Below are 17,021 nucleotides of genomic sequence, written 5' to 3'. Positions count from 1 at the left end.
GAATTCAGAAAATTTAATTTCAAATCCCAGTTAAATTGAAGAGAGGAAAAATACTAACACAGGACCTGCAGTTCCAAATTATTCTTTTCAAGTGGTAAATAAAATTAGCTTTTTGTTTAACTAAAAATCAAGTTTCAAATAACTAAGTATATCAGAAAAACAAAGTACCTGTGAGTTTGATTTTGGATAGTCGAGCCAAAATTCCTGGCAAATCATACACTTGCAGCTTCATCTCTTTCCACCGCTTTTCCTCTTTTCTCTCTTTCCCTACATCTATTGAGTCTTCAATTACTGAGGCTGGCTCTAGTTCTATCAATTCCTTTTCATTTGGCTTTCTGGACAAAGATAGGCTGGGCGGTGAAAGAGGTCTCATCTCATATATTTCTGCTTTGGCTTGACCTGAAGATGTTTTTTCAAGGAAAGGAGATGCTACTGGTTCTGGCTTGGGTCTTACTTGCTGGTTGTGGCTTCTGTTCAGCTGTGTGACATACTAAACAAAAAAGCACACATTACTATAAAACCAAGGCCCCAAATGCTCTCAAATGGTTGTTTAGCAACATCTTCAATCCGTCCAGCTTTTACATTATTTGAAAGCTTTTTCCCACAGCTTTAATATCTGTTAATTTAGCATGTATTTATAGAGTGCTATATGGAAATCACTATACTAAGAGATATAGAGAATAAAATTTAGGCCTCAGTAATGGTTTTCAATTTCTGTAGTTTAGAAAAGCCTAGAAATATATGTTCCTTGAAAGAAAAATAAATTTACTTGTTATTCGTCTCCTCCAGAATTTTCCCTAGAGGCTTAACATTCCAAATACAATAAAAAAGTTTTCAATAATCAAGGGCCCAGCCGGGCACAGTGGCTCATGACTGTAATCCCAGGATCTTCAAGCCCAGGAGTATGAGACCAGCCTGGGCAACATAGGGAATGTCTACAAAAACAAAAAAAAAATTAGTGGGTCATGGTGGCATATGCCCACAGTCCCAGCTACTTGGGAGGCTAAGGCAGGATTGTTTGAGCCTAGGAGACTGAGCTGTGATTGCATCGTTGTACTCCAGCCTGAACGACACAGTGAGACCCGTCTCACAAAAAAAAAAAAAAAAGACAAAAAAGAGCCCAAGTCAATCTGTTGACTTTCCATGTTCTCAGGCAAACAGCATAGGGAGGGGCTCAGTGGTAGGGCATAATCCAGGGCCGAATGATTTTTTTTTATTTTATTTTTTGAGATGGAGTCTCGCTCTGTTGCCCAGGCTGGAGTCCAGTGGCACGATCTCAGCTCATTGCAAACGCTGCCTCCCAGGTTCACGCCATTCTCCTGCCTCAGCCTCCCAAGTAGTTGGGACTACAGGCACCTGTCACCACGCCTGGCTAATTTTTTTTACTTTTTAGTAGAGACAGGGTTTCACCATGTTAGCCAGGATGGTCTCGATCTCCTGACCTCGTGATCCACCCACCTCGGCCTCCCAAAGTGCTGGGATTACAGGCGTGAGCCACCGCGCCCGGCCGGCTGAATGATTTTATAGCAGGGTAGGATGAAGACAGAATGTGGGCTGTAGAGTCAGTCTCTACCACTTACTAGCAAAATTAATAACTACTGCTAATATTTGTGAAGTACTTTACAGTGTTATATAATATATATCTCATTTAATCTTCTAAACAGTTGTCAAAGAAGATAGATCATTATTAGTATCTCTCTTTCTCTCTCTTTAACTTACAGATAAGGAAACTAAGCCTCAGAAATAAACTGACATATCAACAGCCAACAACCAGCCATAGGTAGGCCTGGGAGTGGAGCCACCTATGCTGATAACTAGTTAAGTGCCTTTTCCATTGCATCACAGAGATTTGAAGTTACATACATTAGTCTTAATAAAGAATTATAAACTCATGAATGAAGAGTTCCATTTACATAAAAAAGGGCATTACACATATTTGAATTTCTCCTCTAAATATCCACCATTATCCTTGACCCCCAACTTAAAAAGCCTGAACATTTCTAGAAATTTAAATCTCTTATCAACATATCGAGTTTTATTGAGATTTTAATTTAAAGTTTTAAGTTAAAGATGAGAGAAATGTAAAATAGGACTTTAAATTATAAGTCTGCCATTCTTTCAGGCTGGCACTATGAGTTTTCAGCTATCATTTTGCGACTCTATGACCCTTTTCCATCTGAGAAAATGCAAATGGCCTTCCTGGCAATTAATAGTAAGTTCCATATTGCCCACAAATTCATGGAGTCAACCTGGATTGATGTATGTTATCAATGCCTATTATAAAATGCTAGAAAATTATAAAAACTGTCGAACTGTTTGAATTTACTCAGAAGTGCAACTGTTAAAAAAGACTTTTAAATGTACTGCTGATTTAAGAAAATGGGAGGGTCACACTGTTAAAGCAATTATTTCTCTATTACTGATGTAGTCACAGAACTCCAAAGAATTTTAAAAGATGTATCACAACAGTTCAGCTTTTCCTAATTTTGGCCAGGTCGAAATATGCCACAAGTTTCAGTCTTTCTCTAAACTTAATCAATAAGTTCAGGATCATACTTTTAACCTCAAACACCAGAATTATTCTGGTTTCGGTTAAGACTAATAAAAACAAGAGATTTGGATAAATTTAAGGACACTAAATAAAAGTTCTTTTCAAACAGTATTTCTTAAAACTTTTATTAAATAGGAATTTCTGAAATTCTCTCAACAGAGAAAAATAAAGGCAGAAAGTAACAGAGTAAGAATGGTCTTCTAAACATACCATGCGTTTGAGGAAGCTAAAGTGCTGAAATGTAATCCACTGCTTATTGACATTCCTGAGAAGATGTAAGAACTTGTGAGGGGAGTCCTGTATAGTTCTTCTTTCAAGATACCAGACACAGCCTCCTACACAACCTATGATAGAGAGAGAAGTGGAAGAAAGGTTAAATGATTCATACTTCTTATCAAATGATGACTGCACCTCCCCAAAAGCAAAGCCAGCCACTAAGGTAAGCGCTACACTGTGTGATGGGACAGAGCTTTGAAATAATCTAATCCAGATTTGTGAATAAATGCAATTTACCAGCCCTACTCATTGTTTAAGTCAGTGCAGGTCTTCAGAAGGGCCAGGGAAAATTTTCATTTCAGGATCACTATGCTTTATTACATTTAATGCTGAAATGACCAACCTACAGATCTTTTTAAGAAAATATAAAACAACCCGTTCAGTCAATTTTTCAAAAGTAGAAAATAAAAAGCACATTTTTTCTTAATAAATGACAATAAATTGAAATATATAGATTTCAGGTTAATATTTTAACTATGTAGGGTAAGACAACAAAAAGGAAGAAGAAACAGTTCTCAATAAAGTATGACTATATCAATCTAGTTAGGAACAAGCTATTTCTGTTGTATCTAAATTTGGCTTTTAGTCATCCTACTGAAACTTCTCTCAAGTATCAACAAATCCAATGCTTCTCTGCCTTGGTCCTCATCCTATTCAAGCCTCCGACAAGCCATACAACACTACGGATTCTCCCAATGGCTTCCATGACACTAAGTGTTCCTGGTTCTCTGCATTCTATTTCTCAGTTGCAGATGGTGTCTATTCTTGCTATGTATGCCACCTTAAGGTAGTCATGTTCCCTCTTTCTGAACATTAAATATTGTCCCTGAGCAAATGTAATTATAGGATAATTTCTGATCTTCAAACCATTTCTAGAGTCATCAGGCCTATTTCCATCTCCTCTCTTGGTATCTCGATAGGGATGGATTGCAAAATGTCTTTAAGGGCGTTTTATTCTCAACCAATCACTACTCTGTTCCCTATTGCACATAAAACCATTACTTATTTAAGACTTCAGGAACATCTTGAACTCCTGTTATCAACTAACCATCATCAAGTCCAATCTACTCTGAAATATAGGTCAGATCTGTCCACTTCTTTCCATTTTTACTGATCATCTTACATTTATCATCTTACATTCGGACTATGGTAATGACAGCAGCATTCAAGCCAGTCCTCCTGCCTTCAATACTTCCTTTCCTCTCCAATCCACGTTCCCAGAGGCAACAGTTTTCTTCCTGCAGCCCTGAATACATATTACTCACACAACGCACCAAAGCAACATTGCCCATGACCCTCCACTAAAAACACCACACATTTCACAATTTGTTCATCTGTTTCTACCATTTCCTTGTTTGCACGCCACTCTGTCAAATTTTCTTTTTCAACTACTCTATACTTTATGCCATGTTGTATGACTTCTTCATGCAAATTGTTCCCATCATCTAATTTTTTAGTTCCTTGATGGCAAGAATTCTCCTTTACTCACCACCTTTGTACAACAGCTAGCAGAGCACTTTTATATAATAAGGAAATAATGTTTGATGACTAGAGAGCCCACACAGCACACCTGGACTATGGGAAGGAGAATTATCACAACCCCGAGAAATACATCACAATTTTCTTAGACTGGAGATAAATCACTTCTTCACTGAAATTATAGTCTCGGAGCTTGCAGTGAGCCAAGATCGCACCACTGCACTCCAGCCTGGGTGACAGAGCGAGACTCTGTCTCAAAAAAAAAAAAAAAAAAAAAAGAAATTATAGTCTCAAACCTGAGTTAATTATGACATGCTTGTTTTCCATAAACATGAAAATGTGTTTGCCTTGGAACCACCTTGGAAAATAACTCTCATGATTAAGTGGGTGGATTACCTGAGGTCAGGAGTTCGAGACCAGCCTGACCAACATGATGAAACCCCATCTGTACTAAACACAAAAAATTAATCAAGCATAGCGGCGCTTGCCTGTAATTCCAGCTACTTGGGAGGCCAAGGTGGGCGGATCACCTGAGGTCAGGAGTTCCAGACCATCCTGGCCAACATGGTGAAACCCTGTCTCTACTAAAAATACAAAACTTAGCCAGCCATGGTGGTGCATGCGCCTGTAATCCCAGCTTCTCAGGAGGCTGAGGCAGGAGAATTGCTTGAACCCGGGAGGCGGAGGTTTCATTGAGCTGAGATTGCGCCATTGCACTCCAGCCTGGACAACAAGAGTAAAACTCCATCTCAAAAAAGAAAAAAAAAAGATTAAGTGGGTCAAACTGAGATTTTATAGAATGGTAGTAAGAAGAAAAAACAGCTAGGAAACTGACATTTCATTTAGTTGAAACATGTCACATTTCTATGAATCAATGCCTAGAAACTGAAAGACATTTCAGCCTTGTGTAAACAAATTTAAGTTTGAAGATACACAAAGATTATAACAGATACATTAAAATTCTGGAAGCATAAGACCATATCTATTATTCACCATCAATACTGGCTCCTGATTTTAGGATGTTTAAAATTAGGTAAGGAGACAAGTAGCTAAAAAATGCTGACATTTTTTATTTTTATTTTTTTATTTTTTTGAGATGGAGTCTCACTCTGTCACCCAGGCTGGAGTGCAGTGGCATGATCTTGGCTCACTACAACCTCTGCCTCCTGGGTTCAAGCTATTCCCCTGCCTCAGCCTCCTGAGTAACTGGGATTTCAGGCGCATGCCATTGCACTTGGCTAATTTTTTTTTTTTTTGTATTTTTAGTAGAGAGGGCATTTCACCATGTTGGCCAGGCTGGTCTTGAACTCCTGACCTCAAGTGATCCACCTGCCTTGGCCTCCCAAAGTTCTGGGATTACAGGTGTAAGCCACTGTGCCCAGCCAGTGATGACAGTTTTTAAATGGCTATAAAATACTTAGAACTTTTAGAAGCAAAATCAGGCATGATACTCCTTGATCACCAACACTGTCCCAGTTTACCTTCTCTGCCACCTCGTCCCACCGTGCTGCTTCCCCATCAAGCTCTCTTAGTAGATCTTCCAAGTAGATCACAGGAAGTTATACAGACCACTTACTAGCAGAGTTTTTGGCAATTATGTTCACAGCTTCAGGGAGTAAGCTGTCTATTAATTCCTTCCATACCACCACTGCAAAGACAGATGCAGCAACAAACCATGTGGGCCATATGCAGTCCACCTACTGGAACTGGGGAATTCACAGTAGTCAAGCAGAATTGTCCTATAGCCGACAATATAGAATGGAAAGGCAGAAAAACAGCTAATCTGAAGGATGCATGCTGGAAAAACCTCCATACAGAGGAGATATTTCAAGCACTAGAAAAGGGTGAGTTCTCTGAGAATGAGTGCCCAGGATCAGGATCAAAGAACATTCACAGTCAGGGATGGTAGAAGGTAACAAAGAAGTGATTCAAAAAAGAATCACAGGACTTTAAAAAACAACAAACAACAACTTTTCATTATGGAAAATCACAGCCATGTGTAAAAGCAGAAGAGTACCATGAACCCCCATTACTTATCCCCAAGCTTCAACAATTACCAGACCCTAGCCAATCCTGTTTCATCTGTTCTACCTCTCCACTTTACAAACCAAACAGGACCTTTGAGATCACCTACTTCAATTACGTCATTTTATAGATGAGTTAACTCAATTCCAGAAAAGTCAAATGAATTGCCCTGGGATCACACAGACCAGAAGAGAACCATAAAATAACTAGGAAAAAGAACGAAGAATGCAATTTCATGGAGTCACAGTGTCAACATCACCAGATGGTGCAGAGAGCTTGTGTGTGGTAGGTGACAACTGAAAAAACTTTCTGGGATGTGATCAAAAGGCAGTCCCTGGCTTTTCTCTTATCTGGCCTCTAATATGCACCACCGGCATCACATTCCTAACACTACCATTAGTTAATCATCTAAAATACTGGGGGCAAGACAATTCCCAACGTCCCCTTTAATATCTCCATGGGGACAAACTGCATCCATCCACAAATAACTATTGGGAGCAAACAATGTACACTAAGTACTGTTCTGGGCACTGGAAACACAGAGGTAAACCAGAGATGGACACTGTCCCTGCCATCACAAGGTTTATATTCTAGTTGGGAAAAACAAATAATAAACAAGTATATAAATAAACAAGTATAGACTGTGCTAACCATAATGAAAGAAATAAACGGAATGATGTGAAAAGAAAGAGGTAGGGGGCCCTAGTTTATATAGGGTGGTCTCTATAAAAGCCTCTCTGAAAAGGTGACATTTGAGATGAGCCATTACAAAGAGTCAAGGAAGAACATTCCAGCTCCAATATACGTTTGTCACTAGTTCCTTCGAGTGAAAGGATATTAAAGACCACTCTGGCGGTACAAAGAAAAAAAGTCTGATGGGGACTACAGTCCGCTGTCTGCAACTGCCATTATCATCACCGTTGTCATCATGACCCTTTATATTGGAACAAGGCTTCTGAGTGGAAGCAAAGTACTTTCCTTGTCATTGCAAGCCAGTGGCTAGAAGCTGAGGCTCTGATAAGGAGGACTGTGGAACCCCAAGGTTCTACCCTGCTCTGCCCTCCCCTCCAGCTTCCGCCATCTGAAAACCTAAAGAAGCACGAAGACACCGCTCTTCCGCAGAAGTCGGATGGAGGAGGCGGTGTGGACCACCAAAGCCACAGTGCAAGACTGTACCCTAGCTCCGTGGCCTCTTCACTCCAAGCTACTCCAGAGGTCATTTCCCCCTCTGGTTGGCCGGTGGCGGGCTAACCTCGCCAAGGGCTCCCCAAGGTTGCAGCCAGCCGGAACCACGGCCTCGCACGTGGCAATAAGAGAAGAATTTCCCCCAAGGTCGTGCCCAGGGCGGGTACAGTACCTGTCAGGAGGCGTGAGGAGAGAGTGTGCGGAGATGCGGCCATAATTAACGAGTCTGGGGCCGCTCTCCGGGATCCCCGTGTCCTCTCTCCTCACGGGACGCTGGGCGCCGCCATCTTCCTTCCCCGCCCCCCTGTGAGAGTAGTTCCGGGCCGTCACTTCCGGCGGGCGGGCTCCGAAAGGAGAGCGTGGTGGCTGGAGGTGATCGGAATGGACCGGCTGGAGTGTGCCGGGCTGACAGGTCTGAGGCCTGAAGGACTTCCGGGAACCGCAAAGCACGGTGTGCCTCAGTTGTCCTGAAGAAAAAGCCGCGCGCGGACGACTGGCCGGCCCGCCGTTGCAGCTCCCAGAAGTTGACAGGCATCCTGCCGTGACCGGGTGAGGTGGGCAGGGCTGGGCTGCAGAGTCCTCCCGGGCAATTTAAAGTTACAGCGGCCAGGCGCTGTGGCTTACACCTGCAATCCCAGTGTTCAGGGAGACCGAGGCGGGAGGATCGCTTGATCCTGGGAGCTCGAGACCAGCCTGGGCAACAAAGCGAGACCCCGCCTCTACAAAAAATGTAAAATTAGCCAGGTGTGGTGGCACGTGCCTGTGGTCTCAGCTACTCAGGAGGCTGAGGCGGGAGGATAGCTCGAGCCTGGGAGGTCGAGGCTGCAGTGATTGGGCCACTGCACTGCAGCCTGGGCGACACAGTGAGACCCTGTCTCCAAAAAAAAATTTTTTAATAAAAATAAAGTTAAAATTAGGACACTTCCCAGTGACAGGAGCATCATGAGGAAATGGTTCTCGTGGCGATGCTTCCACCTCCACGTCTGATCAATTACACTTTACCATAGTCTCTATCAAATGGGAGCCCAGAGGAACTCCGGGTTACTTGTTTCTGAGCCACACTACAGGAAGAGTCATCCAGATATCTCCAGATTGCATGTAGAGGTTCAGATTTGGTGCTCTGGAGTGAAATCCATATTCTAGTTCTGGCCTTGTGACTTTGAGCAAATTACCTAAGTCCTCTGAACCTCAGTTGTCTAGCAATACAATGAGGTAATAATAGTACATCTTTTAAAAGTGGTTGAGAGAATTAGATAACTGTGTGTCATGGGTAGACAGGCACCTACTAGGTACAGGCACTAATTGATTATTACCTGTGTTATCATAAGTGTTGTGATTACCGGGGCAGATCTCAGCATTCTCCAACCCCTAAATCTTCTTTTCAGATTGGGGATCCACAAATAAAAAGTAGATTGAATAAAGGATTCTGCTTTTGAAAAAGAAGACAAAAAATAGGTAATTGGGTTCTAAAAAGGCAATTTCTTTCTGTGTTTTCAATGATGAGAGGATAGCCGTTTTGGTTCACCTCAACTAACATTGCTAGGCACAGGGGACTCTGAAGAGATTAAGACACCCCCCTGGCCCGATTCTGTAGGAGCTTACACTAGACCAATGAGGGGACAAGAGGTTGTCGATTGTCACTGTCAGTGTGATAGGGGTAGTATACAAAGTGCTGCAGAAACCCTGATGAGGTAACATTTCTGTGCAGTTGGTTTAAGGAAGGCTTCAGAGATCTAAACTTAGTGCTCTGGAAGGAACAGTAAGATTTTTACAGCACACACAATGAGAACACTTGGACACAGGAAGGGGAACATCACACACGGGAGCCTGTCGAGGGATGGGGGGAGGGGGGAGGGATAGCATTAGGAGATATACCTAATGTAAATGACGAGTTAATGGGTACAGCACACCAACATGGCACATGTATACATACATAACAAACCTGCACGTTGTGCCCATGTACCCTAGAACTTAAAGTAAAAAAAAAAAAAAAGATTTTTACAGCATAAAAGAAAGGGAAAGGACACTCCATAAAGAGGAAAATAGCATTAAGTACTATGTTAAAAGTTTTTGAACTCTTTATAATTTTCCATGTGCTTTTATAAACACTTGTTGTTTAAACCTGGCGCAAAAGTTATCCTCTCTAAGTCTGGCACATTAAGGCCCAAAGAGTTTTAAGTAATCCACTCAAAGTCACCTAGTTGTTGAGTGCCAGAACCAAGACCTGAGTCCCTGAAACCTGTGAGAGTGTTATTTTCACCATGCCATAAGGCCTTACTCACCTAAGCATCTTGAAGAGTCATAGCTTCTGTGATTTATAAAACTTAGTGTTTTTCACCTTGGCAGCCTATCAGAATCAAATGTAGGACTTTAAAAAATTATAGATGTCTAAGCCACCTCTAGACCTATTGAATCTGAAGAGGTGTATGATAGATGTAGAGAGACCTGTAATTTTCTCTTTAAAGCACCACTGGTGATAATGATACACAGAACTGAGAATACTGGATTCCAGCTTTTACTTCACAACACAACCATGTCTAAAAGGTTGATTAACATGAATGTTATATTTCACTAACTCCCAAGTTCTCTAGGCTTATGATAGGCAAGGGGTTTAATAGACATGCACCTTCTTGACCAACAGATACTTCCTTTGTTTTAAATTTTTTTCCAAAAATGGGCACAAGGTAAGGTCAGGTACACAAATGAATGCGTAGGTTTTTATTTATTTGTAGAAATTAGAGGCCAGGCGTGGTGGCTCATGCCTGTAATCCCAGCACTTTGGGAGGCCAAGATGGGCAGATCACCTGAGATCAGGGGTTCGAGACCATCCTGGCCAACATGGTGAAACCCTGTCTCTACTGAAAATACAAAACTTAGCTGGCCTTGGTGGTGGGCGCCTGTAATCCCAGCTACTTTGGAGGCTGAGGCAGGAGAATTGCTTGAACCCGGGAGGCAGAGGTTGCAGTAAGGTGAGATCACACCCCTGCACTCCAGCCTGGGTGACAAAGCAAGACTCTGTCCCAAAAAAAAAAAAAAAATTAGAGTAAATGTTTTATGGAAGAAATGCCTGAGAGATAACACATTCTGGCTTTACTGGCCAGGAAATGCACTTATCTAGCTACTATTTATAGTAAAGTTAACCTAGGCCATCATACTCTCCAGAAAAGTAATCCTTTGGAGATACTTCTGGAATGAAGAGGGTTCCATGGCCATATACATTGACTTGGCAATGAGTAGCTGCAAGGGAAGCAAGGAAAGCTGAAAACAGGGTTGCAATGATTACGTTATGCCAGTCTCAATTCATCACTGTGGACCTAGCCATATTGCTGCCTCAAATCGAATTAATGTTAAACCAAGGAAGAAGCGGGGAATAGATTTTGGATAAGTAACTGAAAGAGTATCACAACTGTTTGACCCACAGCTTTCCAAACAGTTTGAACACTACCCATTTTATGAAATACCATTAAAACGGGAAATAGGACTTTTAGAGATAGGCCTCAGAAATCCACATAGCTCTCTACCTTTTCATTTCTAGATTTTTAAACCCAGGTCCAGAGAGGTTAAGTGATTTACTCTGTGACAGAACATTGACTCTAGACATCCAAGTCAGCATTTTTTCCATTTCATTATATTGTCTTTTTTTTTGTCCCTCAGTCTACCTGTAGCATCTTCATTAATGAAATAGTGTAGGGCTCCATAATTAGATATAGTATTTATTCGACTTTGAATTTCACATTTCAAGCAAAATGTATTTCAGAAGCTATGTTCAGTATCACTTGTGGAAAGAGATATAAGGAATCAAAAGCATTATTTTTTTAACTAAAATAGTAAATAGACGTAAATAATTGAAAGCATTATTTTTAGCTAAAAGCATTATATATATTATTCCATAATTACAGAAAGTTGAGTTATATCATTCAATTGTGTGTTAATGTGGTCATTACCACTTACGTTTTTTTCTTTTTTGTGTGTATGTGGTTTTTTTTTTTTTTTTTGAGACAGGGTCTCACTCTGTCACCTGTGTGGGAGTGCAGTGGTGTGATCATAGCTCACTGCAGCCTCAACCTCCCAGGCTCAGTTAATCCTCCTGCTTCAGCCTCCTAAGTAACTGGGACTATAAGCACATACCAGCATGCCTGGCTAAGTTTTAAAATTTTTGTAGAGACAGGGGTCTCACTGTGTTGCTGAAGCTGATCTTGAACTCTTGGGCTTAAGCTATCCTTCTGCCTCAGCCTTTCAAAGTGCTGTGATTATAGGCGTGAGCCACTGTGCTCAGCCTACTTATATATTTTTAAATAGTGTTCGTAAAGCTTTGTACCTTGTTTCTTAAAATTAATATTTAGAAAGCTTGAGAACCTAGAAAATGGAAACTAACCTATACTCTAGTTCCATCTTGTCCTGTAGGTTGGCTGCTCCTTTGCTTTCAAATAGGATTTCTTCTCAGAAAGTCACATGTACTGAATAAAATCTGCAATTTATACCATATCACATGACTTGGAAGTAAATGCTAACTTTTTCTAAGCCTTGCTGAATTTCCCACAATAGATAAAGACCCAGCTTTCTCTAGGTGCTAAAAGGAGAAAAAAATCCCAACCTAGTATGCAGGATGTAACCAGTTGACACAGAACTATGTATTTGAAAACAATAGATTTCAAAACCTAAGGATAGGCAAATGATTTGAATAAACTTTCTCCCAAGCAGACTTACAAATGCCAAGAAGCATGGGGGAAAAAAAACCTTAACATCATTAGTCATTAGGGAAATGCAAAGCAAACCTACAATGAGATATCATTTCACATCCACTTCAATGGCTGTAATCAGAGAGTCAAATAATAACAAGTGTTGATGAGGATATGGAGAAACTGGAACCCTCATAGATTGCTGATGGGGATATAAAATGATGTAGTCACTTTAGAAAACAGTTTAGCTGTTCCTTAATAAGTTAAACATGGACCTGTATAATCCAGCGGTTTCTCTCCCAGGAATAGACTCAAGACAAATAAAAGCATACATCCACACAAAAATTTGTATATGAATATTCATAGCAGTATTATTCATAATTGCCAAAAAGTGGCTACAACCCAAGTGTCCATCAACTGATTGATGTATAAATAAAATGTTGTATATCCGTACAGTAGAATATTTGGCCATAAAATGAAAATAAAGTACCAATACATGCCATGATATGTATGAACCACAAAAACATACCAAGTATAAGAAGCCGGTCACCAAAGACCACATATTGGATGGTTTCATTTATATGAAATGTCCAAAGTAGTCAAATCCATAGAGACAGAAAATAGGTTAGTGGTTACCTATGGCTGGGAAAGTGGGTAGAGGTAAAAGAGAAGTGGCTGCTAATGGGTAGAGGGTTTATTTAGGATGGAGGACGATGAAAATGTTCTAAAATTGATTTTAGTGATAGTTGCACAACTCTGAATATGTTAAAAATCATTTAATTGTACACTTTAAATAGGCAAATTGTATAGAATGTGGATTATCTACCAATAAACCTGTTTTTAAATTAGTCAGGAAGAGCTACTCAAGGAGATCAAAGGTCCTTGTGTTGGACAGACTGGTCATCATCTACCAATAGCTCTTCCCTCCTCATGTAGAGTGGAAGATGTAACTGTCCAGAATAAAGGCATTTCCCAGCCTCCCTTGCAGCTGGATGTGACTTTGTAACTGATTCTCAACAGTAGGATGCAAGCGTAGGCAATGTGTTTAAGTTCCAAGAGTCCTTAGTAATGAGATACCAGCCACATGTTGAAGACAGCAGAGCAATAAAATAGGCGGAGCTTGGGTCTCTACTGCTCGTGGAACTGCTGTATCAGTCCTGGACTGGTTTCATGAGAGACAAATAAACTTCTAACTTGTTAACATGGTGTTTGGGTTTTCTGCCCCCTGTGGTACTGCTTAATTCAAACAATATACCATTAATGTGAATATAGATTAATAGTAAAGTTAATGAGCTAATGTGCCTAGCTCATAGTCAGGTCAAAAGCGATAGCTGTTGCTGTTAAATGACTCTCCATATGCTTTAATAAGCAAGCAATGATGAAAAAATGTTAATAGTTTTTTAGATATGTGTTTTCAAAAGGAAAATTTAGGGGTCATAATATTCAAAAATTTATTGTAATAAAGCAATTTGATGAAGTTTATTCATCAAAATGAAGCAATTTGGTGAATCTAGAGAAAGCAAAATTTAAAAGTAAATAAGAATTTTTATGTGCTTCCTATGCTATTTAGGAATGAGGGTACCATGAGCTAGACAATTGGTCCCAATTTGTCAGACACAAGATCTGTGATATGGAAAATGGGAACTTCCTTACTTCATGGAAATATTCCTAAAGACCAACTTACCTTGTTCTTGTTCACCATGCTAGCATCTCAAAATTTGTTCACCAGACTCTACTTAGAGTTCTCTAGGATAAGGGTGCCCCTCATCCCCAGAAAGGAATGGTAATATGGATAGGTTAAGAACAAGGATATTAATGAGCATGCTCCTGAGAGTCAGGCTTTTGGAGAGATGATGAAAAGGGATGAACGTCTGGGTTTTCACTTGACATCCTCTCTTTGGAGTCAGTCTCTTGATTTTCCTGGCCTTTCGGTTTTTCTCTCTCAAAATAAACTCCCGCCCCTACCCATCATCCTTGATAGTTCTTCCCCTGGTCCCATCACATTGGAAAGGTGATGACAAGACGAGTCTGAATATGTCTCTTGCTTGAGATGGGTCTTCTGCTTTGAAAGAGGCCCGGGGAAAAGGAGGGTGCTCAGGCCCCTCCTTGTCAGACCCACCAGATCTAACCCTACTCACCAAAGTTAGGGCTTCCACATAAGCGTATGGGGCCAGAACCTTCATGTGGTAATAAACAATGGCCTCTCTCTGGCCTTGTCTTCCATTGGAGGCTTTGTGAAGGTCCTGCAACTACAGTAAGTAACCCCAGTGTGGGGAAACATAGGGTGTTTTAAGATTTCTTCATTTGACCCTCTCTCTTCATGACATAACACTGCTGAATTAGCTAGGGTCCAGTCAGGAGACAGAAATCACACCAATTACTTGAAAGAATTTAACCTAAAGAGAGGTTAATGTGCTGTAAAGTTGTTAACTAGGTAATCCAAAGGGCAAAAATAAAGTTAGGGTGTTGGTAACTAAGAAGCAGCTACCACCTCTGTGGCTGGGGAAACAAAAAGAAGAAGTTGGAATTATTACAACTTAGAAACTTAGAGGAGTGGAAACTCAGGCTGTTAAGGAGGGGCACTGCACCCCTGGTGCTCTTGTCACTGAGCAGGAGCTGATTGAGCTGGTTCTTGTGTTGGGAAAGCTGCAAATGGGGCTCAGCTGCTGCTGGGAATTCTAGAAGCTTTGGAGTGGTGCTCATAGGAATTGCAGGCGGACAGGAAGCAATAGTAGGAGCAAGTCCTCCTTGGCCCAGTCTTGTAGCATTACTAAGGCCTCATTGGCAGAGATTGTAGTTTGCAGCAATGTGGCTTGCAGTCTGCCAGCTCTCGGCACAATATGGAAGGGTAGCTTTGGAGCCAGGGCAGATAACTGATGGGAGTTATCTGAGTAGATGTTCCACTCTAAGTGTACAGATTACAGTTTACAGTCAGTCACCTCTGAGATTGAGTAACTTAAATCAGTTCCTAAGATCTCTTAATAGTTCCTCTGAAGTGACTGATAACATCAGGCTAGGATGCTAGTCCAAGATCACTTCAATCAGACATTACACCTCAGCTAAAACCTGCCAGCCACCCTTTTCCATCTTTACTCCCCAGGGCTTGATTCCATGCATGAGTTTTGGGATACCAAAACTGAAAAGTGTAGTACTGGACTCAGAAAAAGGAAAAAGCAGGAGGGAAATGCACTATAACAAATTCTATTCACTGCTGTAGTGTTCTCCCTTTTAAATAAACAGACCTTGATTTTGTTAAGGGAAGCAATATGCCAGGAGATGAATCATAATTGCTTTAAGTTTATCAGAGTACTCTCGGTCACATTTCCAGAGCTTCTTACAGCCAGTGATGGCTATGTTTCTCAGTTCTGGCCAAAGAGATATAAGGAGAGACTGGCTGGTAAGGTTTTGGTGGATAATTGGATAATTTTGTTTACCATTGAAAGAACTGGGCATGCAAAGGGAGGTGCTCTTTCTGCCTCTTTTCTTTTCTACTCAGGAGGCAAGACTGTGGATGTAATTGCTGGAACTGAGGCAGCTATCTCGCAATGATGAGGTGACAAGCATGAGGATAAGTAGACATGCCAAGGAAGGAAAAGCAGAAAAAAATAGAGCCCAGCTTCTTGAGGAAATTGTTGAGCCGCTACACCAAGTCAGGAACATCTGTCTGCAGACTGATGGCTACAAGCGTATTATGATGCTTAAGCTACTGTTTAGTTGTCTGTTCATTGCATCCTGGATGATGCATTCAGTGAGTGAGGCAAGGAGTGAGCAACCTGACATCAAAGCTTGCTGAGGACAGGTGACATGGAGAGACAACTAGAATCATGTCAGCTATCCAAAAAGGATATCACATTTAACAAAAAACAGATTTGAATATGGTGGCTGTTTCTAATATGACTTAAATCCACAGTGGTTTAAATAATGCAAAAATAAAAGAAATTTTGTGCAGATTTTGTTTCCTGCCTTGTTTCTTGCCATTTGCTGTGTGTCCAACTCCTCTGATGAGGTCAGAATGATTTCCCACACCAAGGAGAGCATTTCTTGCCTTAATCCCTTCTTGACATCTTAGAGCTTCATGAAGAATATGGTTAAATGTAAGCATAGCAGGAAACTAACCTTATTGGGCACTACTGATTGAGGAAATCATAACCAGTCAGAACATTCTCACAGATACATTTTCTCTTAGCTATGAGGTACTCTTAAAAATGAGTTTTATGTGTTCTAGTAGATGACTTGTCAGTCAATATGACCTGTCAGTCAAATGGCCTGTCAATTTTTATAATCAATATTATAAAAATAGAGAATAACATGGTACAAGCAGAATCGCTAAGGGCATATTAATAAGTAGAATCCCAGGTAAGTTATTATCAGAACAATAATCATTAACAAGCCACTAGGAAGGGAAAGCATGGAGAGCATTCTTTTCTAAAATCAGCCACTGTTTCTAATCTATGATCCTTCTTTCTCCCCGCATTTGTACCTTTTTTTTTTTTCCCGAGACTGAGTCTCGCTCTGTCGCCCAGGCTGGAGTGCGGTGGCTCAATCTCAGCTCACTGCAAGCTCCGCCTCCCGGGTTCACACCATTCTCCTGCCTCAGCCTCCTGAGTAACTGGGACAACAGGCGCCTGCCATCACGCCTGGCTAATTTTTTGTATCTTTAGTAGAGACGGGGTTTCACTATGTTAGCCAGGATGGTCTCGATCTCCTGACCTCGTGATCCGCCCACCTCGGCCTACCAAAGGCATTTGTACTTTTAAGACAATCAATAGCAGATGAAACTGCTGATTTCTTTTTTTGAAATAAATGTCAATGTATGTTGCAAAAAT

General features: G+C 40.9%; 1 protein-coding gene across 1 annotated transcript in view; it reads right to left on the bottom strand.

Moving 5' to 3' along the window:
* The window catches only part of COX10 (COX10 homolog, cytochrome c oxidase assembly protein, heme A: farnesyltransferase (yeast)), a 140,008-nt gene extending 132,210 nt beyond the window's left edge, over positions 1-7,798 (bottom strand). The window contains 3 exon segments of the mRNA NM_001133552.1: positions 169-490; positions 2,762-2,895; positions 7,689-7,798. Coding sequence (NP_001127024.1) covers positions 169-490; positions 2,762-2,895; positions 7,689-7,731 — 499 coding nt within the window. The 5' untranslated portion in view covers positions 7,732-7,798.
* Between the last annotated feature and the right edge of the window lie 9,223 nt (positions 7,799-17,021).

This window comes from Pongo abelii, chromosome 19 (genome assembly GCF_028885655.2).
Source record: "Pongo abelii isolate AG06213 chromosome 19, NHGRI_mPonAbe1-v2.0_pri, whole genome shotgun sequence".
Lineage (NCBI taxonomy): Eukaryota > Metazoa > Chordata > Mammalia > Primates > Hominidae > Pongo > Pongo abelii.
The sequence above is the reverse complement of the archived record's forward strand: the minus strand, read 5'-3'. Positions and strand labels throughout refer to the sequence as shown.